This window comes from Raphanus sativus, chromosome 6, assembly GCF_000801105.2.
Source record: "Raphanus sativus cultivar WK10039 chromosome 6, ASM80110v3, whole genome shotgun sequence".
In the NCBI taxonomy this organism is placed as follows: domain Eukaryota; kingdom Viridiplantae; phylum Streptophyta; class Magnoliopsida; order Brassicales; family Brassicaceae; genus Raphanus; species Raphanus sativus.
In genome coordinates this window covers 53,064,314-53,089,845 of record NC_079516.1, presented here as the reverse complement: position 1 = coordinate 53,089,845, position 25,532 = coordinate 53,064,314, and the positions used below count along the sequence as shown (strand labels likewise).

Below are 25,532 nucleotides of genomic sequence, written 5' to 3'. Positions count from 1 at the left end.
GGGGGAAAGGAGTGACTATAAAAGTTAGTCAGAGGAGTGGTTGAGTTATTGATCTGCCCAATATTAGCATTCTTCATTTATTGTCTCTTACCTTTTTTTTTGTTTTCTTCGTTGTTTTAATATTTTTGTTTCACCTTTATTAAATTCACCCGTTTCATTTCAGATTATTAAAAAATGTACACTTTTTACTACGACGTACCCATCTTCTAACTTAAAAAAGTTACAACACGGTTACATATTATAAAAGGTGAATCTTCTATTTTTAACATAGTGTTTCTTCCATTAGAACGAAGTCACGAACTATTTACCCCAAATGAACTGTCTCGTCTATAATACGAAGGATCATAGCGAAGCACTGAATTTGCAGTATGATAGGATCTATGAAAAGCATTGACTCAACCTGTATTTTCTAGAATGCCCTTTTTCAAAAAAAAAAACTTGTATTTTCTCATATTTAAATCACAAACATAATTAAAAAGAACAATAATTATTTTACGAACTGTTAGACCAAATACGTTTTTACTAACTCGAGGTTTTATCAGCAAAATATTTTTAAATCATTCATCATCGTGTTAATTTATTGTTAAGTTCGTGAAATGGTAAAAAAAAAAATCGTGGAATGGTCCATGCACATGGGAACTCATGTTTTTTTGGCCATTTCCCTTGGGGACTCTTTTTCTGGTGTTAAGTCAAAGTCTCCGCGTTTTTATAAGCTTTTGTATATAAAGAAATAAAAAAGTTTGAAGCAGAAAGAACTGATTAATAAATTAATTTATTTGTAACCTTCAACATTTTCCCAATTTTTATCCGTTTCAAGGGAGTATAGACTACATGGTTGTTAACTTGTTATACAGTATATTTATTTAGTTATTAGTACTATTTTAAAAATATGTTGGCAAAAAAATAATATAAGGAACTTATGGTAAAATTTTTGATATTCGACTCGGTTTTTTTTGAGTTTGTTGCGTAAAAGTTTCTCAGTGTTCAGGAATGAGTTTTTACCTTTTTTTTCTTCAGTCCAGAAAAATAAAAATTGTTACAAGCATGTAACGGAGATGAAAGTCACCATGTTTCATAACGCCATAACGGTAAACGTTTTGTTCAACGAGGAAGAAAGAGAAGCAATTATGTAATCAACCTGGTAATCTCTTTTTCTTATTTTCGAGATTTAGTGAGAGATTTGAGATTTTATCGTCTGTGCATTGTTTTCACGCAAACGAATCACTTTAATGAAACTGGCAGTAATAGTCATTCTCTCTTACGCAATAATTAAGTTCAGCAAATTGTATTATTCCTTTATATTCAGTAAACTATTTCATCTTCCCACGACTATTCCAAAATGAATTATATTCACTATGTTTCAAATGAGTATGTTTTAGATTTTTAAAATATAATAATAAAATTAGATTTCCATTAATTTTTTTTATAACAAATAAAGTAAATATACATTCAAATTTTTATACTTTTAAATACTTTTTCAAGATGAATTTTTTTTATTTTTGCCAATACATAATATTTTTCTTAATAATTTATGTAATAATTTATTAAAATTGTTTTGGTTACTTGTTCTCATTTTCTAATCTCATTTAATTTTTAATTAGTGCTTATTGTAGTTATTATATTAGTATTGTTATTTCAAAAATCAGATCAAATTAATGTCAAAGTGTCGAATCTGCAATTGAACCGTAAACTCCTGACCCACATATAATTTACTCCAAATTTAAGTAGAATCGTTGACTAAAAATACGATAAAACCCGTAAAAACTCGTCATCAACATGTTATCCTTCAAGTTCTGACTTTAAAATATATGACCCATTATGCAAGTCCTTATAAAAAACGTAATTGAGAATCAATATTTAAATTTGCAATCTACTTAGTTAATTTAATAGTTCATATTTTATGCTGTATTATTAAAAATCAATTAAATATATCTTACATGAATATGAAAGAAAGCCTAAACATAAGAGTCTATATTACCAAAAAATTACCAAAAATATAATGGCAAACGTTTAATACATGTGTTCGGTGAGCCTTTTCTGAATTTTTGAATGGATTAGAATGAGATAAGCTGATTGGTTGAGTAATATGTGAAAAAATATATTTTAAAATTCAAATAAGTAAATGGCATACCAATATAAATAACTTTGAAAAATAAGGTGGAAATGATATACCAATATAAATAACTTTGAAAAATAAGGGTAGAATCCTATTAGTGATTTTCTTTAATAGTATAGATATATTAATATAATAATAAAATATATTAATGTTTGGTATAAATGCATATTTCTGTGAATGTCTATTTTCATATTAAAAACCAATGAAAATTTCAGTAAATGCAATTAATTTTTTCAAATTTTATAGCTAATCATTATTAGTTGATAAAATGCTGTGAAAATATAAAATGTACATTTTTAAACATTTTTAAACTCTACATCATTATGAAAGGAAGTAATTATAATTATAGTATTATGCTCCCTCCGTTTCAATTTAATTGTCATTGTAGGAAAAAAATTTTGTTTCAAAATAAGTGTCGTTTTAAAGTTTCAATGCAAAATTTATTAAAAAGATTCTTCATTTTATTTTTTTTATTGGTTGAAATATGGTTAGGTGTATAGGTAATTGTGTTTTTATTTGGAAATATACATAATCATATATATTTTTAATATGTGTGTATAAACTTAGAACGACAAATAAAATGAAACGGAAAGAGTAATATATTTCAATTTACAATAGTAGTATAGTACTCCCTCCATTTCTAAAAGATCCATATTCTAGGATTTTCACACATATTAAGAAAATACATTAAATTTGCATAGTTTTTTGTGATTATCTTTTTTCCACAGTTTTAAGCCGATAAAAATTCAATAAGTGCAATTAAGTTTTTTGAAGTTTACAATTATTTAATAAAACATGCATTGAAAATGCAAAAAATGGATCTTTTAGAAACAAGATTTTTCTCTAAAATATAGATCTTTTATAAACGGATGGAACATTTACTTATTCCGTTCTAAAATGATGCATGTTTTATAACTTTCACACAAATTAAGAAAATATGTAATACTGTGGTTATAAATGCATTAGTTTTTGTGATTAGTTATTTTCCGTAATTTTTAGACAGTCAAAATTCATTAAACAAAATAAATGTTTTTAAATTTTACAATTTACCATTATTAGATAAATTGAAATGTTAAATATAATTTTTTAGAAATATTTCTTTTCTAAAACATAGCTCATTGTGAAACAGAGGAAATGTTCAATTTCGTAATAAATGTTGTTGCATACTTTAAATTTTGTTTTATTATAAATGTTGTTTTATAATTTCAATATATTTATATATTTAAAACTTATTAATTAACGAAATCAAACAGAATAATATTTTAACTAAAAGTATGATACAAAATTAATATATTATTAATATGTGCAGAAGACTTTAAACGATATATATATATATATTATAAGAACGGAGGAAGTAGTAATTATTTTTTTTCAACCACTTTTTTTGTTGTTGTCAACATGTTTTGTTTTCGAGACAATGCATTTTTTGTGTTTCGAACTTTTTGTCAATAATTTCTTCAACCTTTTTATCTGGTGATAGCAAATTCATTCATTCTTTAAGCATGACACTGAAGAAAATCGATCACTATTTGAAAATCCTATTGCAATCCTTAAAATTCATTCATACGTTTGACTTCTTATATATATTTTTCAGTCTTATAGGATGATTTTTGAGGGACAAAAAGATGAATTTACAAATAGTGATTGATTTTCTCCATAATCATATTTGTTATTGCTTCGTAAGCTAACTCCAATACAAGAAACGTTGAGGCCATTTAACAAATATAATTTTATCGTGTCAAACATTGGATATTGTTTTATCATTTCGTCTGATTTTTTTTTTTGTCAAACCATAACTTTTCATTGAAAAACGATTGGGCCTCACACTTGGTTTAAAACCCATAATACTTGTTTGACTACATGATTGACATTGGCATTAGCCGATCTAAGAATGGAGCTAAACGTAATTGAAATAAATGAAACAGAAAGATGGTAGATATCACGGATGATATTGAATATCTCCAACTGCAAATCCTTCTTGTTGATTATCGAGATGAAAGATTGAGAATCTGAGAGCAGCGTGATGGAGTCAAATCCGCAAGAGAGGGCAAAGGTTAAGGTTGATATAACAGCCAAGGCTTCTGCCATAAGAGGCGACAAGACATGCAAAGAAGTTGCCAAATGGTTGGTAGCCGAAACCCGATCATCAATGATCCAACCGAGTTCTGCAGATCCCGAAGATGGGTTCCAAACAGCATCTGTGTATATGGTTATTCCAGATCGCATAGGGTTTGGTTCGAGCATGATCATTTCGTCTGATATTATTCAAAATATGTGCATCGCAAATGAAATTATGCTACGCTAAAACGGGGAAGAAAAAGCAGTCACTTTTCTATGACTCGCTTTTGAAATAAAGTTAGGTCCTTTAGTCAACTAATTAGTACCTACTTTTGTTTGTGTATTTTTTATTGCTTTAATGATTGTTTTTTGTTGACAAAACTGTAAATATGTAATTGTCATTCTACTATAAAATAAGCTAATCAATCAGCCAGCTGGAATACGAATAGTTCATTGGTAAAAATGTACAAGTAAGGAACCCCAATTAGATCAACAAAACAATTGGTATATAGGAGTATAGGACCTTGGTAAAAAAAAAGTTTGTATATAGAACATGGTGGTGCCTACAATATGATATGTCATTGTCTCATTTATATTTGTAAATATATATGGTACATCATTCATCACATTACTAAAAAGACAGAAATATAAGATGAAGAATTAAAAGCCAGAGGTGCCCGCGACAAGTGCTGCAACATTTTGTTTTGCTTGCTAGTGTCCAAGAAACGTAATGAATTATCCACGCATACTATATTATATATAATAATGGAATGATATACTAATAGGTAGAAACTGTGGACGAGAATGACAAATGGAGAAGACGATTCTGGCTACAGGTTTCAACGTTTATGACAGTCTTCGAGAGTTGTGTTTCGTGTTGTGTCCGAGAGAGAGACGACGTAAATGTCAAATCCCTGCAGATCCGAACCCACGCTGTCCATCCTTACATTCCTTTAAGAAACAAAGCTAATTTAACTGGAAACATATTTGATCGCTTAATTCATTATCTTTATATAGTTATGTTTATGTTTTCTTCATATGGAGGAAAGGCTTGTTTAGTCGTGTAAACCGGTCAAACACGATAAAAATACTTTTTCTAGTCCACACTACTGAATTTCTAATTGTAACGATTTTTTTCTCCAAAATTTTGAAAGCCTCTTAAAGTTGATATTCAAAACATTGTACCTCTGGGTGTGCGTAAGTGATGCAATAACACATAACCATACATCTGAGAATTGCTATTTTGATTGTCTTATAACGTTAAAATTATTTGTATCCACATCATATAAATAATGATAGCTACACCATTTAATTTCCATATAATAACTCAGAAAGTTTAGATTAAAATTTCAAAATGTCTCAGTAGCGTATAAGCTTTCAGTCCCATAAATCATTGACTGTAAACCACCTACTTCTTTGTTTGATGTAAAATAAGTAAACGAGCAACAGTTTCTTATGTATTTAAGGACTAAACATAAACTTTGATTGTTCTAAGAACTGAACTAATGCTAAATATAAGAGAAAGAAATAGAGGAGGAGCGTGGGTATCATTGAAATTAGGGAAAATGAAAGGACAAGAACATTTAATGCCTCTTTGTTCGTATTCTCTGCCCATTCAATTTCTCTCATCAGATTCCAAATTTCCATTAAAACTATCTTTCCTCTTCACTTTTTTTTTTGGTTTGAAAAGAACATGATATTTCCTAGCTACATACTGTACTTTTTAACTGCTACAGTACTAACTTTCTATCTATATGTTAGCTGGGTTACGGTGAAAAGACTGTAAATAAAATAATTTTTCAATAAACCACAATTCAGTAATATTATAACGATGACCAAAGAAAAACAAAAGCTGAAGAAAATTTTATGTAAAAGCTATAAGAAAGTGTGGATCTCAAGGCAATGAACATGAAGACCCTTTCTCAAATGTCTACTGATGGAGACCCTTACTTGTCGAAAACTTTTATTCACTGTATTTTTAACCATTTCTTCGATGTATCTCCATCAATCTTTTTTACACCTCTTCATTTCTACACAGACATATATCATATGTGTGTGTGTACGTTTGTTTTAAGTATAAACTAGATTTTGACCCGCGCTTTCAAAGCGCGGGTTTATGTTTGGTGAAAATTTTATATAATCACATTTATATAATCCGTCTTGTATACGTATTTATATAATCTGTTTCATATATGTATTTTATATCCAGATTTATGTTCGGTAAAACTATATTATACATGTATTTTTAGGTTTTTAATTTTGAATTAGATATTTTAAATATAAATCAATATAACAGTTTTATAGTTTTGATCGGTGTTTTGAAATTCGATTGAGACCTGCGGTTGAACCACTGGTTGAACCAATAAACAATTTTTATTTTTTATAAATAATTTTTGTTAGATAGTTGGGATTATATTTAGGAAAAAACGGTTTAAAACCAAACCATTAAATAGTTTGAGAAAAAACGATACAGTTTCAAACATGTCCGGTTGGAAAAATATTAAAATGATGCAGTATCAAACACAGAATAATCACATACCAAAATTGAATTAGGAAACCGGTGGTTAATGACAAACCAAAAACAATTAAAAAAGAAAACAATGCAAAATGTCTAAAATGTTATTAATGAATACAAAAGAAAGCCTCTTTAATAGGGGTAAACAGAGTAAAAATTCAAATGTGCTTGTACTTTAATAGTATAGATATATACGTATCATACAACACCCACCAGCAATAGGATTTGTCCCCGTAGTTAGTGGCGTATCGAAACTATAATATAAAAAATTACACTATGTCACGGTTTACGAGTCTCGGATTACGGAAGTACAGAGCTCACGATATAAAAACTACTCAATCTTGCGTAGTCATAATATCATATACTATTAGTCGAAGTTATTTAAGATTAGTGTCTGAATGTATGTATTAATCTAACACAATCCACATAACAACTACATTTGTTAAGGATTCCTTTTGGTGTCATCATCAAATGTTGTGATCATGAAATACTTATATAACGGTAGGGGTAGCGTGGGCTTTTACTTAAGGGGTCCAATGTAGTTAGTTTCCTTTCATTTTAAAAACTTAAAAACTTGTCAAGGGATAATGGGCATAGAATACACAACGGGCCTCGGTTTGTGTTGGGCCTTTTGTCTGGATTACTTTTTTGTGGTCAAATTTTCCGAGAAAAAGATAACAGTTAACACATTCAATGTAAGAGATAAGCTTGTTTTGGGTGGTAGAAATAGATTTCGGGGTGGGGGGCGGGGGCGGGGGCGGGGGCGGCGGCGGCGGTATAATATCGACAGTTATATGGCTAATATCGAAATTGTTTTGGGTGGTAGAAATAGATCGAAACATAAAGCAAAAGGACAAATAACTTGATTTTTTTTATCAACGCAACAAATAACATGACTAAATAGGTGAAGGTCTTTGGTCAGACAATGTCAGCACTAATTAAAACCTAATACTCGGTTTTTCTCTTGACATGGTATCATCAACTTCTGTGACTAATATCATTTAACAATTTATATAGCTAATATAATTAATAGCTTTGATAATTATGACAAATAAGCAATTAATTAATTAGATCTTTCTCGTATTATGAACGTACTTGTACTTCCTCATACTGTAGATATCCTTTCCACGTAGAAAGGAAAACCAACCAAGACAAAAAAGGAAAATTCTAATACGGATGAAGTTCATGTCCTATCATAACTCATTATCTTCATTAAATTTTGCCTTTTCATTTTGGTTTTTTTTTTTGTAACTTGAGACATTTTGTTTTCTTCCTGCTTTCGTTTCTTCATTTTTTAAAAGTTGTGGTCTATGATCTGTAACATATATAGTATAACTATATTTCTTGTACAAAAGTTGACTGCAATAGCTAATCCAACATTTATTTTCCACAGAAAAATTGTTGATGTCTGTAACATGCTTATTTTACTTATGTTAAAAAAACATGCTTATTTTACTCGTTAATTTCTCCGTAAGAAAAGTGGAGCCGCTTTATTTTCCAATATCGCTTTAACGAGTAGTAGTAGTTAAAGAAGTAGGGTAAGATTGTTGGCCACTTGAGTCATCTGTGACAGAGAATTTACACTTATTAATATTAGAGGTGGGCAAAATATCCGTAAATTTTGATTCGATTCGTTATTCGTTTCGATTCGATCCGAAAAATCCGAATATCCGTAACTTAACAAATCGAAGCAAATACTAAAATCCGATATCCGTCAAAGACGAAGCAAATAACAAATACTAATATTTTTAGAAACGGATATCCGTAAATATATATGTATGCATGTTTATAAAATTATATAATATATATACTTTTATATCTCTATATAAGTTTTATAATGTTTTTATTCACTAAATTAATTATTTAGTTATTAAATTTTTTGAAAGTATATGGTTTTTTGAAAAATTATGATGAGATATTATTATTTTATTATATTTTCTTCTTTTTCTTTTATTTTTATTTATTTTTTTATTTTTTTATTATTTTTTACGGATCGAATCGGATAACCGGCAAAAATTCGGATATTCGCGGATATCCGGTGCACCGGATATCCGAAGAGTTACGAATCGGATCGAATCGAAAAATCGAATATTCATAGGAACGGATCGGATCACGGATATCTTTAAAAATCCGGATATCCGCTCCGTGCCCACCCCTACTATTATATCCTTTTGATAATAACATTATAAAACCAATGATGAATTTGACCAAAAGTAAAATTCTATAAAGCAATTATCAGGAGAAGATAAGCTTTTTTATGACGGTGCAAAATGTCTCTTCCTGATTGGCTTGAGTTGGCATCATGTGTCGACACCACCATTATATATTAAGATTAAAGATTAATCGAGGGAACGATTAATCCATCTAGTAGTAGTTTCTCGCAATATACTTTTGTGATCTCTTGCCGGAAAAAGATCGATTGTGGTCTTAGAATACTATTATAGTGTAGTTTTAGAATACTATTTTTTTGCTAAGATTTTAGAATACTATTGTTGTTGAACAAAATGTTAGTCGTAAAACAACGTTTTTTTTTTTTTTGACAAAGGTAGTCGTAAAACAACGTTTATTAGGACTTATGAATATGATCCGTAGGTTTGATTCTCGTGGTCGTGGAATGTTATATAAATACGTGTAAATACCGGATGCGAAGTATCATACTTTGATCAGAGATGTTTATTAATTATATGCAGAAACTAAAGAAAGAACCAAACTATTTTCACTCGTTTCATACCTCTAGGTGTACATCTAGCCATCAAATAAAAACAAAGAACTTTGCGAAATGTGATACCCTACTAATTAATTGAAAATATAGAAGCAGAACACTACACTACACGAGGCAAGTCGTGGAGCTTGCAAATACAAACAAGACAAGGAACTATCTTTTCCGAAATTAAAATATCTAATAGAAATTAGAATTTTATTTTTTGAGAATTTGTCTTCTCCTACGGCTCTTATCAGAAACCGAAACATTTAAGTAAGCCGCGACGCGTGTGACCTAAGTAATGCTGGGCCAAAATAGGCAGGAACCACCATAAATCAACAGACACGTCATCTATTTATTCAACTTTCATGTCCGAAAGCAAAGATCTCTCATTCTCTGATCACAACCAGTTGGCTAGTTTCCAGTGGCCGAACTTGATGGTTTTGATTGCCACTTTTCTAAATTTCAAGTCTAATTTACATGTTTATTTCCTATATATATAGATAAATATCAATTGAAATTACCTTAAGATTTGTTTGCTGTGAAAATTTTATTTTCCGAAGCTAAGGTAAATTCTGTATTAGGTAAAGCTATAGGTTGGAAAATGTCAAGCATAGATGGCCCAAAATAATTGGTGTTTGTATTAATTAGTCAAAAGCAATATCCGACAAGCAAGGTGAGCGAAAACCTTAATCTAATCACGAAAGCAAGATTTAAAGTCGCTATTCACATTACTGCTAGTATTTGTTAAATTGTTATCGTTGTCGTCACCGTGGAGAAAAAAAGACTATGATCAGTCTTTTTTTTTTTTGAAAATAATATAAGAAATAATAGTTTCAAGATTTTTTCGCTGAAACATAGATCAATCTATCCGGTGACAAAAAGTCCACAAGTGATCAACAATTGAGTTGGCAATACGTCTACAAAAATTTAGAGTACTTGATTACATTTTTATGTTAAAATATATTTGTTTTAGAATGCATAGAGTCCAAATGTTCTCAATGATCTTGTAACATAAAGTTCTAATTTGATAAATCAATAAAAGATCTTCTGAAAGGAATATTTGGAGATAGGGCGTTTCTATCTTTTCTTTTTTGTCAACTATAGGGCATTCCTATCTAGATATCCTAAAATGGTTTAAGATCAGGATTCATGTGTAGACATTTATAGTATGCAAACAAATATTTTTCTTCTAAAATACTATGTCTATGCCACAATCTAAATCGCAAAAATGCTCTTGTAAATGTTATTTGAAATTTTTGTTCAAAAAAAAAAATGTTATTTGAAATATGGAATAATTTAGAAAGAGTTTTGGGCGTTTTTTGTTTGGTGATATTTTTGGAAAAGAAAATTATTAATATATATATAAGAAAGCTTTATAAAATAGCATAGTTATCTAAAAGAAGAAAATAAAAAGGTGGAAATTATTAATCAGTAGTTAGATGATTAGTTCACGTTGAGATGAAACTCGACTTAACAAGTGAAAGCGACGACTCTATAAGCAGCCAAAATCCGCCCCTATTGCTACCTGTCGACACGCAAATCGTTTAGCTCAAAATGAATAAGAACTTGCAATAAAGCAACCTAAAGTTTATATCTTATTATATACAAGAAAAATTACAAAAAATAATAATATCATTAAAAACGAACGTAATAATCTTAGCCTCAACACTACGTATATAGAGAGCCAGCATATCAAAAACAGAGATTCAAAAAATATATAAAGAATACATCATAAATCATAAATCCTCTCAGGTTAGATGACAGAAGGAGAGGAATATTCTCAGGGGAGGATGTCAGTAAATCCTTTCATGACCATGAAGAAGAGCAATCACAACAAGAACAATCAGAGAAGGTTTAGTGACGAGCAGATCAAATCACTTGAGATGATGTTCGAGTCTGAGACAAAGCTTGAGCCAAGGAAGAAGGTTCAGTTAGCCAGAGAGCTTGGCTTGCAGCCTAGGCAAGTGGCTATATGGTTCCAGAACAAGAGGGCTCGTTGGAAATCGAAGCAGCTCGAGACAGAGTTCAACATTCTCAGACAAAACTATAACGACTTGGCTTCTCAGTTTGAGTCACTCAAGAAAGAAAAGCAAGCTTTAGTCTCTGAGGTATTGTTATCTTAACATAATTAATTAAAGAGGTTGATCACATGGTTTGATAGAAACCCATGCTTTAATGGTTATAAACTGCATGTAATTATAAAATATGTGTTCTAATGGTAATAAATTTCAACTAAGGACTGATCATGTGATTTACAAAAAAAAAACTCTGTTTGAAAGGTTAACTGAAGCAACTAATAGATCTTTAATGAGTTGTTGACATGTTATAACTTTTTATGCAGTTGCATAGACTAAACGAAGAGGTGCAGAAAACGCAGGAGGAAGAAAGACTGTGTTGTGGTAATCAAGCAGCGGTGGTGGCTCTAAGCAGCACAGATCATGAATCAGAAAACGAAGAGATCACAAGGCGTAAACAGGAGAAGGAGGAGGAGGTTAGGCCAGAGATGGAAGTGTGTGAGAAGGGTGATGATGGGGTTCTGTGTGGTCATCACAATGATGATTATGCTGATGGTGGGTACAATAACAACATCAAGAGAGAGTATTTTGGTGGGTTTGAGGAAGAAGCAGATCAGCTGATGAACATTGTGGAGCCGGCTGATAGTTGCTTAACATCATCTGATGACTGGGGAGGTTTCAAATCAGATGCTAATCTCTTGGATCAATCCAGCAGCAATTGCCCATGGTGGGATTTTTGGTAATGAAAAAAAAGCTAAAGCTTAGTCTTTTGAGCTCAAATATCATGGTTCTTTTTCTGTATAAATTGTGTTAGAAGGAGTAGTATATTCTCTCAGTTAGTCTTTGTAATTCTGTATGTAGTAGAATTAAGTACGTATCATGCTTTGTAGCTAAGTAGTAAGTTTAAGACTTGATTTGGATGAATAATGAATCAATGGCAGAGAATCATATATATAATAATAATATATAGTTTGTGCATCAAGATGTAATTATCAAGACAAGAGCTAAGTTTAGGTTTCGTTACAAAACATTGGTATTAGGAACACGAGAAGAATGATGAATACTAGTAACAACGACATCTTCTCAACTCAGAAAGATTTCACGGACATCAATATTTTATTTCAACAAGATAAACTGATCGATCTAACCATGCAGAAAAAAATACATCGCAGAAGAAGTTTATTCGAATTCAAGGATTGTACGTAACTTACTCATTGATGGGTCTATAAGAGTTATTCTTGGGTTCACTCCATAGGGTGAACCTAAAGGTTCACCAACCAATAGAAAATTGTCATTTTAGATTTAGTATCTTTTAATTAAGGAAACAAATAACTTGTCAAATTATATTATCTTTTCAAAATAAAATTTAAAAATAAACAAAAATAGTATATAAAAACGAATTAAAAAAAATAATGTTGTCAACTAAACCCTAAACTCTAATACTAAACCCTAAACTCTAATCCTAAACCCTAAACTCTTGGGTAAACCCTAAACCCTTGGAAAAACACTAAACATGTTGTCAACAAAACACTAAACCCTAAATTCTAATCCTAAACCCTAAACCCTTGGGTAAACCCTAAACCCTTGGGTAAACTCTAATCCTTGGAAAAACAATAAACATTTGGATAAATTCTAAACTATAAATCTTAAACACTAAACTCTAAATCTTATAAATAAATATTTTTTAAAAATAATATTTTTTAGAACTATTGTTATTTTTATTTATTTAATCTTTTTATTTATTTTAAAAGCATAACATAATTTGGTAAGTTATTTTGTTTCCTTAATTAAAAGATACTAGATTTAAAATGACAACTTCCTATTGGTTGGTGAACCTAAAGGTTCACCCTAGGGGGTGAACCCAAGAAAAAGTCGGTCTATAAGATCTCCCTGCAATGAACTTTGGTACTTTTTTTTGACTTATTCTTGGGTTCACCTCCTAGGGTGAACCTCTAGGTTCACCAACCAATAGTGTTTGAGTATTTGATATTTGATATCTTTTAGAAAAGGAAACATAATTGAATTTCCAAATTAGATTAATATAAAAAATAAAAAATACATAAAAATAGTAATAGTTACAAAAAAAATAAATTAATATTATTAAGTCTTCACTAAAATACTAAATCCTATACCCTAAATCCTAAAACCTAAACCCTAAATCCTAAATCCAAAATGTTTAGGTAAACCCTAAGTCTTTTGATAAATCCTAAACCCTAAATCATAAATATTAAAAACTAAATCATAAAAACACTAAACCCTAAATTCTAATCTCTAAACCCTAAACTCTTGGATAAACCCCGAACCCTTGGATAATTCATGAACATGTAGGTTCACCGACCCAATATATAATGTTTGAGTTTATGATTTATCCAAGGGTTCGGAGTTTACCCAAGGGTTTAGGGTTTAGTGATTAGGATTTAGGGTTTAGTGATTAGGATTTAGGGTTTAGTGTTATTATGATTTAGTTCTTAATATTTGTGATTTAGGGTTTACGATTATCAAAAGGCTTAGGTAAATTTTTGGGTTTAGGATTTACCTAAGATTTTAGGGTTTAGGATTTAGGGTATAGGGTTTAGTATTTTACTAAAAGCTTAATAATATTAATTTATTTATTTTTGTAACTACTACTATTTTTTATGTATTTATATTTGTTATTTTAAAAATATAATATAGTTTGAAATTAAATTTTGTTTCCTTTTTTAAAAGATATCAAATATCAAATACTCAAACACTATTGGTTGGTGAACCTAGAGGTTCACCCTAGGGGGTGAACCTAAGAATAACTCCTTTTTTTTTACAAAAATTATGCCTCTTCATGTCGATCACTTGAACACGACGTCGTCCTTTAGCTACAAATCCTATGGGCCTTCTTACCAAACTATTTATAAATGGGCTTTAACTTATTCATCCAATATATCAGGCTTTTGACAAACTTTAATATACCTTCAAGTGCTATTCTGGACATTTATGACTTGTAAATCATCTGGGCTTTTAAAGCTAATTATTTATAAATGGCTTTGAGCTAAACAATATGTCTGGCCTTTTGTCAAACTTTAATATCTTGATATATTCCACTATTCGATTATAACCTTGGGCTGGAACTGCACGGTATTTTATATTCGATAACGAATTATATACTGCATCGTATTCGTGAGCTATAGGGTTTGACAATTGAAAGTTGCCATATAAGAGGGTCAGTTACTCAGTTGTTTACTTATTTGACATACGTTTCTACAGTTAAATTGTAATGAAATTCAAATATTAGTTATGGTTTGATTATAAAAGTGACTGCAGAAATAACAAAATTATTAAAAAAAAAAAATTAAATCAATGTAGTACTGCTTTGCCATTTGTTTAATTTCTTATTCTGAACATTTCTAGTATTTCTTTTTCAAAAAAAAAAAGAAAAAAAAAACATTTCTGTATTCATAACAAGTATTTTGTCAAAAAGTTGTTTTAAGTTCATAAAATTTCGTTAAAAATTAGGTCGTAGACTATAATGAAATAATGACAGAGAAAGATAAGGTCAAAAAGTTTTATTTGATACATAATCGAACTTTATTTAATTAAAAGAATTATTTAAAGTGTGTAAAATGGAGAAAAAATATAATGATGCAGGCGCTTTTGGTAGGGGAATGTCCAAGGTCTAGAGAGACTTCGCATGCAAGTTGAGTCTATGTGACCACTCCATCAATACACTACAAATATAATCAACAGAAATTCAGAATCGAATCTTGACCCAACTTAGACTGTGCAATCGAATATTAATATGTTTTTGGTGAAAGAATATTAATATAGTTCAGTGCATTAACTATAGACTTGATCTATTTATCATTTTGGTAATTCCTTTTTAGTTGTCTTATTTTCTTTTGGATAGTAAGAACAATATGATGCATGCACAATGATTTGATTTGGAAAACGCGAGATATATATATGAAATCTCTACAGTATTATTAAATAAACTAGTTTTTTACACGTCGAATTCACGTTATGATTAATTACAAAAATATTTTTAGTGAACTGAAAATATTATTTCTGATTGTCTTTAATAACAATTATTTATGTTTTCTTTTCTTAATAAAATTGTGATGATGATGTTCACACACCTGCATGCACTACAATTATACCCTATGTTTCATTATAAACAATGCTATATAATTTCTCTTTGTTCTATTTCATTTATTTATTTTCATGTTCATATACAAGGTTTTATATATCCAGTAAGTTATAAAGATTAGTATTCTGCATTATTTTTATTTTGCTGTTAGTTTGAATATTTTTGATTAAATGTTAAGTAAATTTATTTATGTGAAAAGTATATAAAAAACAATTCACACGATTTTAGCCAAAACCTATTATATAAAATGACATAAAAGGAATATAGATATCGGCGAACCAAACAAATTTACCAAAAAGTATTGAAGCTTATTTATTTTATAGATGGCATCAGCATATCGATTCTAAGAATATCTTCAATGTTATTATTATTATTTTTAATAGGGATATAATTTAATTTAATGTTTTAAATAGCATTTCTCAAAATATAGATTAAATATTCATGAGAAACTAGCATTTTATATATTCCCCTAGATAAATATTCACATTTGAATCCTAGAAAACAAGATGAAGAAGGACATTAACTAGTGATTGGGGTTTCCTTGGCCACGACGATCTCGGTTATCTCTTCCACTAACATCTCTCTATCCTATTTCTTGATTTTTTTTTGTTGGTTTGTTATCTTTCCTTTTCTAGCTGTAACTAGATGAATCTCCAATTACATCAAAAGCAGTACATTTCCTATATGCAAGTAGAATTTCTAGTTCCATAGAGAATCATTGATGATCGAATGTCTTCCATAATAAGTGATTGAGTTGGAGCAGTTTGTTTGGCTGTAACAGGGGTAAAATGTTATCAATCTGAGAGGTAAAGGAAAAGTGATCAATAATAACTAATTATGAATATCTTAAAATGATAACAAACTCATGATAAAATATCCCAAAGAAATTTTTTTAGATATTCATGAAAAACTCTCTTTACATTTTACAAATTGCGATAAATATATATCTTTTTTAATATTGGTTTTCAAGTTTAAATATATATCAAAAAGGTTTAAATAAATTATATTCCTAATTGAGATATGTTTAAATCTTGTGTATATATACCACTTGTTTTAAGTCATTCCAATACAACTGAATAATATATCTATACTCTATTATATTTACAACATTATAAAATTTAAAATTGAAATTTTTTCGAGGTTCTTGAAGATATGTATTCCGTTTATTGTGGACAATTCAGTGACAATTTTTTTGTAGTTAAACTTGTTAGTCTAACTATTTGGGTGATGATATTATTTAATTTTTTAAATATTATTTAGTTTTATTGATAAAATCTATATTATTGAAACAGAAAAACCTTTTAGGAGTTCTTCTATTTTAACAATATTTACTAGATTTTGACCCGCCCTTAAAAGGGCGGGTATATTTTTTGTTTTACATTCAATTTTTGATATTTTTGTTTTCTTTGTGATTATATTTGTATTTTTGTAATCATATTTGTGTATAAATTTTAATCAAAATATATTTTATTAAATAACAGTAATTTAAAAAATTGATCCGGTATACGCACGGTTAAAGCTGGGTTGCGAGTCAAACTTGCCCCGCTGACCCGTCAACCCGTGGATTTTCATATTTTTTTGGTCAAAAAATCTGATCCGCACAACCCGCAACCGCTCTGCTTAATTTTGTGGTTATCTGCGGGTTATATATATTTTAAAAATCATTATTTAATTTAATTATTATAAAAATATATTTATAATAAAAAAATTTATACATGATGTAAATATTAAATTATTATTTTAAATTCCTGTATTTTTTTAAAAATATTTATTTTTACTTTTTATTTTTTAAATACTTTGCGGGTCGACGGGTAGTCACGATCCAAATTGTTTGTATAATCAACTGAAAATTATTTTAAAACTATATTCCTAATATTTGCAACATATTTTATTTTTCTATTAGTTATCTATCATAATTAATTAAGAATATTCGTACCGAAAAAAAACCGACTCGAAATTGACCATAAAATCATAGAGTCATACTCTATTAGATTTGACCTATATAATCGAATGGTTCTTAAAGTATTATATCCGAAAGGTAATATCAAACCCAAACCACACGAAAAACCGAACAAAAACTTTTGAAAAATATTTTTTAATACATTCTGTTAAAATATATATATATATATATATATATATATATATATATAAATTAGTTAATATTGTCTTCACTAACTTTAAGTAAAATCACATTTAATAAATATATGTAATCGAATAACCTATTTAAAACCCGTTACACTCAACGATTTAGATGAAAAAGTCCACTTAAACCCGTTAAACCCTATTTTAACATCATGTACTTTGTTAACTGATAAACTTATGTTGGACTACTCATTTATCAATTGATAAAATAGTTGGACTAATCATTTATCAATTGATCATGCAACTATATTTTCAGTTGACTATTTTAAACATTTTTCATCGATTATAATTTTTGATTTGGAAACACCTATTTAAGCAGTTTATATCATATTGCTTGAGTCTATAGTGTGAATCATTTATTTTAGTTGTTTTTGTATGTGATTGTCCAAAACAAATTCTGAAATGAATTGACATAATCTGCAATTTAAAAATGTGCATTTAAATATATAAGTTTTTTGAAATATAATACAATGATATATTATCAATATTGATTATTCAAAATATATATTTTCTAGTTAAAATACATGAACGGGTAGACCTGAACGATATTCTTGTATTTTAGAATGTCATAGATTTGAATCCTAAATTTTTACATTGATATTACATATACAGAATTGTATTGTTCTGTACATGTTATTTTATACAGTATAGTGGTGGTATCGTGCATAAAGAAAAAAACAACATTGTGAAAATGCTTTTGCTGTCAATGATTTCGTTTAAATGAGTAATGGATCCCTAAATTATAGGAAACTAGGGGTTGGTCCGCCCTACGGGCGGGTGAGTTTACATTAAACTATTTTATATTAAAATTTAATGTATTTTAATTTTATAGAATATTTGAAATTTTACTTTATATTTAAAATAATATATATAATCTGTTTTATTCTAAAATTATACTGTAAATTTAATTAAGCTTTGTTGGTTTGAGTTGAAAAGACCACAAACAATTTTTTTTTGTTAGAGAATATAAAATATTAAATTTAAAAATTAAGGGAAACACAGTGATTTATAATTTTATTTTATTTCTATTTCAATTTGATATAGTTGAAGAAAATCAAAAGTAAGAATAACTAATGATTTTTTATTTCTAACAGTATCAGATTTTAATTTTAATAAAATAACTAATTATTCATGATAATAAATTAATACACCCACCTGCAAGCTAAATCAATTAAAATCAAATGTAATGTGATAAAATAATAAAATTTATATTTAAAGTAATATATAAATAGTTTCAATAATGTCTTAAATAATTATTATTATATATTATGTAACCATAAAAGATGTCTTATAATATATGTTTGTTTCATCTATCTTGTTAAAGTAAAAGTACTTTAAGCTTTTGTTTGGAAACATAGATAGTAGTAAAAAAATATAATGTTGTTTGGATAAATGGATAGTAGTATATTAAGAAAAATAATAATGGGCTTAATTTGAATCATAGATTATTATGGCCCAAAATACAATTAACATTATTTTTGGGTTTTGTATGATTATTATTAAATTGTTAAAGAAAATTATAAATTATTTATAGTTTCTTTTGAAGGGATTTTTGAATAAATAAAGAAAAATATAATTTATTTATATAAATATATATTTTGTATGATATTTCTGTTTTAGTATATTTTAAACACTTTTCGCAAAATTTCTTGATATATAATTTAAAAATACAGTATCCCCTAGACTATATTTGAGAAGTGATTTTGCCACATGTCCTCTCTACAATCAGTTTCACAAAAAAAAATATGACATGGTTACTAAAATTGATGACATGGCTTCCGAAAAATATGACATGGATTATTTCATTTAATATTGATTTATATTTTTGGTAAACTTTTTAAAATATGGTAATAACTCATACCTTACATTTAATATTGATATTTATTTTTGGTAAACTTCTTTAAATTTGATAATATCACTTCAAGATTATTGCTTATGGTGGTACAATTACGAAATACAAAGTTTAAATAATAAACAATAAGCAATACAGTTTCGTTCAACCAATTTAAAGTTCTGAAATGTTTATATATATCTTAAAAACAAAAATCAGCCCAATATCTATGTGGATTCGCGAATCAGCCTCTAATATTATTTACCACAATAAACTAAAGTAGTAAAGATTGTACCCATTAACTTTCTCTTTTTCAAGATTTATATATATTATAAAAATAAAGACCCGCCCAGTTGGACGGGTTAAGATCTAGTTTTATATTAGATTTTCAATCTATAGTGAAATTTTCTTTAGTTATTAGTGTTTTTACTAATTTTTTTTAATATTTTAGCATTTTTTGAAGTTTTTTATAAAAACAATATATGTTGGAAATTTCGGTTATGCTATTTGAAAATATTTTTTAATTTAGTAAAGTATTACATTTCGAACAAAATTTTACTATCATATTGTATCATATCAAATAATTTAGATGTAGCATAATCATTAATTATCAGGAAATTAAGATGAATCAAGCTCCATAAAAATGTTCTCTAAAATTGTTTTTTTCTTCAAAGAATGAAATTTAAAGAAGTAACTAAACTTTTTAATCTTTTTAGTATTAGCTGTATTGAATGAAAGTATATATCGCGGATCCTTAAGAAGATTTCTTAAACAACCAAAAGTTGATCAATAATCTCTAAAACCAATATAGAAACCCTTTTCAAACAAAAAGAAGAAACATATTCAGAAAGGTCTTCTTTAAAACTCTTAAAATGCTGGGTATATTGAGCAAGCTCTTTCTCACTACGTTTTAACCATGCCCAACTTTCCCATAGGAAGCTCTGATCGTAACTTGTAAGTCCTATCCAATAATGAGCAAAGGAGCTCCAGTTCAATACAAGGAACTTGCTTAAAATGAGATTCAGAACAATGTTACAGGGACGAAATTTTGAGTCATGCAAGGTAGGCCAATTATATTTTAGTTCCTTATTCAGGACTTGTCATGAGTATGGAAGATGCCCAAATGCACTTGGAAACTGATCTTGTATGGGCATTTTGATGAAAGAATTATCATGATATACAAATACAATGCAACAGCAGCAAAGGGAGAAGATAGGGTAGAACCAATAATACACTTTTGATAGGGTCAAACATAAATAATATCATTTATCATGACTTTGATTCAAGTTAGTAATAACTCACCTTATCTTTGAAACCAAAATCAACATTTTTAACCGTGACTTCTGATCTTCCACTGGTTCCATCCTAAACCGAATGTTCATCTGCTTCCGGCTGAAATAGCTTCTCTATGAGCTTCTGTTCGTAGAGCTTCTCAAGTTTCTGTTATAACCCATGAAAAAAGATAAACATAACCTCAAACTTCCATACCCAGTTAAAAGAGTAGGCAAGAATAATGAAGTAAGTTTGTGCAGGTTGCTTACCTTTTCTGCAGTAGTAGCAGAGCCAAAATTTGCAGTAGCACCAAGCCTAGAGATTAAATCCTTGGTTGATTGAATCTCTTCTTGTTATTTTTCACAAGCTGCATTTCTGAGTTCCAATCCATTCTGCCTTTGAATTCACTCCACGAAAATCTGGCTTCAAGAGAAGGTACCTCACAACTCTTTCCAAAAGCAAGCTTTGGAAAACTGGGTATCGTGGAGACAACATCTTCCACTCCGGTCGTCTTCCACAGATCGATGTCACACCGTAGAATGGTACCCAGTTCAAACAGGCTCATACATTCTGATCATCTTCTTCTCGTCTGAGCTGTTGATCTCTTCTCCGGTAGCGGTATCAGCGACTATCTCTGTTGATGAGTCATCTATGCAAGCATGCAAATCTGAAATCTATAGGAGACCTTCCTCTCATTACGTATGAAGAGACTGAGCTCGATTCAATGATTCAATGCTACAGATCAGTTAGGCGACTGGGATGAAGAATGTTAATGCTCGGATTAAAAGAGCAAATCAATGGAAACCTAAGGCGTTACAGGAAGTTAAATCGCAGACGGCTTCATCGAGGAAATGGACGTCGTGATTATCTACATTGGGTTTTGCTCAAACACACAGAATTTTGGGCTTAGAGAAGAAATTAACACGACACAAGCCCAAATAAATGAACGAAAAAGTAAATTTCGCTGAAGGTTTATGTAGGTGCCACGTGTCAAAAAACTCCTCAAGGAGATAAAAAAGCCTACTAGATGAGGGGGAGGTTATTATAAACTGAAAATCACGTATTATGTATATTTATACTGTATATCATTGCAGTTATAATATTTAAAAGGGTGGACACAACATATATCAATTGGTCATACAGGAGAATTAATAGAATACTAGATTTTGACCCGCCCTTAGAAGAGCGGGTATATTTTTTGTTTTACATTTTTTTTAAATTTAATTTTTATATTTATGTTTATATTTATGTTTTTTCTCATTATATAATATCAATATACTAAAACAGGAATATGACCTATTGATATATGTGTGGTCAAATTATTTTATGATAATTATTAAAACCTCTTATTAATTATTTAAAAGAAATATTATACAAAGAAAAATATAAATATGATTAAAAACATAAATATAAAAATTAAATTTCTAAAATATGTAAAACAAAAAAATATATCAGCTCTTTTAAAGGCGAATCTGAATATAGTCAAACTATTAAAATAGAAACATAACATATTGATATATGTATGGTCAAACTATTTAATACAATGATTAAACCTCCTATTAATTATTTAAGAGAAATGTTATACAATGAAAACACAAATATGACTAAAACATATAAATAAAAAAATTAATTTCTAAAAGAATATAAAACTAAAAATATAAAAGGGCGGGTCCAAATGTAGAAATCTATTTAAAACCCGTTAAACTAAAATCTGTAGAATATCGGATCATGATCATAATTTTTAATTTTAGTTGTTTAGTTTTAGTTTTAATTTTATTTTTTAAAGAAACATAATTTTTATGTTTGTGTGTTTGTACAATCATATTCTGTATGATATGAATTAATAGAATAGATAAGTTTTGTAAGTATGTACATGTATCATATGGTAAGGCTTTGGTCCTTTGTCAATATTCAGTCCAAATTATTGTTTTTTTTTATTTGAACATAAAAACAGGAACATAGGGAAGTTACGAATCGTTAACAATATTCGAAGCCCAAGTTATCGTTTCATATGCCGAGGGAAGTTACGAACGGTTAACAATGCTCTAGATATAATTATATTATATTTTATGCAGTTATTTTTTTTAAGTTAGACCCAACCTTTTATTAATTGGTCATACATGAGAATTAATAAAATAGATTTGTAAGTGTTAACCGCCCTTAATAGAATCTAGATTTTGACCCTTTGTTTTAGATTTATTTTTTTTTATTTTTTTCTTTCTAATTATATTTATATTTTTGTAATCATATTTGTGTATAAATTTTAATCAAAATATATTTATTAAATAATAGCAATTTAAAATTTGATCCGGTATGCGCACGGTTAAGACTGGGTTGCGAGTCGAACTCGTCCCATTTATATATATATATATATATATATATATATATATATAAATGGGTTGGGTCTTTACTAATTTTAAGTAAAATCACATTTAATAAATATTTTAAATCAAATCTATTTAAATATATATAAATAATATCTAGCTGAATAAATCTGAATTTCAAGAAAAAAAAAAGTCAAAGAGGAAAAAAACATAATACCTATATCATGTCCTTTCTGTGTAATCAGGTTATTGCAACGGTTAAAGCCGGTTAATAGCCAGTTACTTTAAAATAAATAAGGGTGAGACACGTCTTTCATATTCATCTTCTTCCCCTCGCCCTGTAGACCTAAATTCAGCCGTTCGTTTTTTTTTATCCTTTCATCAGTTCCTTTTTGCAGTTTTTAAGTTTGTGTCAAAACTCAACAGATGTATGAACCATTCATAGAATTTAACACAAAACCAAACACTATATAAAGATTTTACAACATTTCCCATCGAGAATCTTTACTCTCGATTCCTGAAATTTACAACCATAAAACATGACCGAATCAAAAAAAAAAACATGACCGAATCAACAATGAGAAAAGATAAAGGCAGATGAATCGAAAGAGAAATAGAAGCATAAAAATAATATAAATCGGAGGATTTAATCGTGGTTACATATAATAGGTGGCCACTTAAATTAAAATAATAATTAATTGGACACAACTTCATATCAATTGGACATGTTGAAGAATTAATAGAATAGATATAGTCATGTCATTACCTTTTGTTATTAATTAGAAAATATGAAATTATTGTCAACTACCAAAACCCCTTGTTCAAAAACGCGGCCGCGTTACCGATTTTGCGGCCGCTTAAACGCTACACGGATGGCTAACGTAGCGATTTTGCTTGATTCGGTTGGACTGAACAGTAACACGCATAATTCCGAGTTACAACATTGAATAAGAAAACGCGCCATTGAATTACCAAAACTCTGTTTTGCCCGAATCATGGAAACACTAAAAGAAACTCAGATTTTGTTAATTTTGGATCAGAAACACGTTAATAGTATGTGTTTTACTATGTAAATGCTAAAACTATTGATTATGTGAATCGTCAGAAGCTTGACTGAAACAATGGCGGCCGGGACAGAAGAAAAAAAAATAGGTCTGGGACAAAGACGACTAAATAATTACGATTTTGCCACTATTAAATGAAATGAGTAAAAAAAATTGAAAACAGCATTCTGTGCTGGTCGATCTCGGGTCAGTGCCCATTTTGCGATGTTGCAGAAACCGTTTTAGTAGTGATGACTCATTGTTATATACTGAAAATTCTTATTGATCCCACTACTAAAAGTGAACGAGCCCTTCCTTGCTTATTTTTTTTCTTTTTGGCATCCCTTCCTTACTTAATTTACAATGTAGCAATAACAACTTTGGCTACTTAAATGTTTTGTACAAGTATGTAATCATAATTATATAGTGATTATAATTTATGTGTATAAAATATGGTATTATACGTATAAAGTATAAAAAATTCATCCCCGCGTACTCTCCGATTTTTTTCTGCTTTTTCAACAAATCGCTAGGCGCTGGTGTGCCGCACGCGTAACGCCTAGCGAGTTTCCGAACAAGGCCAAAACCATAAAACCTTATTTATTTTAAATACAATATGTATGGCCACTTATTAATACTACTTCTTTTTAATTTAAATATTGACCTAATTTATTTAAACAAAACAACCTATTATTCCATAAATTACTCCATGATACAACTGTAATATCTACATGCCATACTAACAAGATTCAGTCAATAAATATCTGACTGATAATTATTTGTGTAAACAAAAAAATATTCAAGCTTATTTGAAAAATAGTAACACACTCCATTATTTACAACTAGGGATGGCAATCAAGGACTTGGACCGCGGGCCTAGCCCGTAATGGCTTGTTGCGGGGCGGGATTGGGTCTCCATTTGATAAACCCGCAAAATTGCGGGCCTCGCGGGACGGGTTCAAAGCGGGATGGGCTCAAAGCGGGACGAGTCGAAAGCGGGATGGGTTAAACCGCGGGATTTTGAAGCTTTCACCTGAGAGAGAGAGAGAGAGAGAGAGAGAGAGAGAGGGGGGGATTATACATTATGGAGCTCTGTTGATGGTGGTTTCAGGGTCGATGATGCTTCCGGTCTCCCAAGCGTCTCTGGTCTGCACCGGTGGAGCTTCTTCAAGCCATTATAAATGATAATAAAAAACATTTCTTTTGTATAAGCTTAATGTATTGATCTTTTAAGAGTATGCTCGATCATGTGTAAGCTGAAACTCAATATTGTCTATGTTTTTTTGTGTATGTAGAAATAAGCAATGTAATATTCGATGTCCCGCGGGACGGCCCGCGAAGGCCTATATATTTCGCGGTACGGGATTAGGTAGCTAGTTTGAAGACCGCATCCCG

The 25,532-nt window shown here is 29.3% G+C and overlaps 2 protein-coding genes and 1 long non-coding RNA gene across 3 annotated transcripts; 1 reads left to right on the top strand and 2 right to left on the bottom strand.

The window, feature by feature from the left end:
• Positions 1–3,937: 3,937 nt before the first annotated feature.
• LOC130495881 (uncharacterized) lies at positions 3,938–4,366 on the bottom strand. Its single transcript, XM_056987457.1, has one exon. It carries the CDS (start codon positions 4,364–4,366, stop codon positions 3,938–3,940), a length of 429 nt encoding a protein of 142 aa, XP_056843437.1.
• A 6,659-nt stretch (positions 4,367–11,025) lies between these two features.
• LOC108806347 (homeobox-leucine zipper protein ATHB-7) lies at positions 11,026–12,386 on the top strand. Its single transcript, XM_018578437.2, has 2 exons — positions 11,026–11,501; positions 11,735–12,386. Exons 1-2 carry the CDS (start codon positions 11,151–11,153, stop codon positions 12,149–12,151), a joined length of 768 nt encoding a protein of 255 aa, XP_018433939.1. The 5' UTR covers positions 11,026–11,150; the 3' UTR covers positions 12,152–12,386.
• A 7,839-nt stretch (positions 12,387–20,225) lies between these two features.
• On the bottom strand, positions 20,226–21,698 carry LOC130496105 (uncharacterized). Its single transcript, XR_008935132.1, has 3 exons — positions 21,040–21,698; positions 20,801–20,938; positions 20,226–20,459 (listed from the first exon to the last, which is right to left on the bottom strand). It is a non-coding gene; the product is annotated as an uncharacterized LOC130496105 (long non-coding RNA).
• Positions 21,699–25,532: the final 3,834 nt, after the last annotated feature.

Coding starts and splice junctions, on each gene's coding strand:
- LOC108806347 (XM_018578437.2), top strand. CDS start 11,151: ATGACAGAAGGAGAGGAATATTCTCAGGGGAGGATGTCAGTAAATCCT. Junction 11,502..11,734: donor AGCAAGCTTTAGTCTCTGAG/GTATTGTTATCT, acceptor CTTTTTATGCAG/TTGCATAGACTAAACGAAGA.
- LOC130495881 (XM_056987457.1), bottom strand. CDS start 4,366: ATGATCATGCTCGAACCAAACCCTATGCGATCTGGAATAACCATATAC.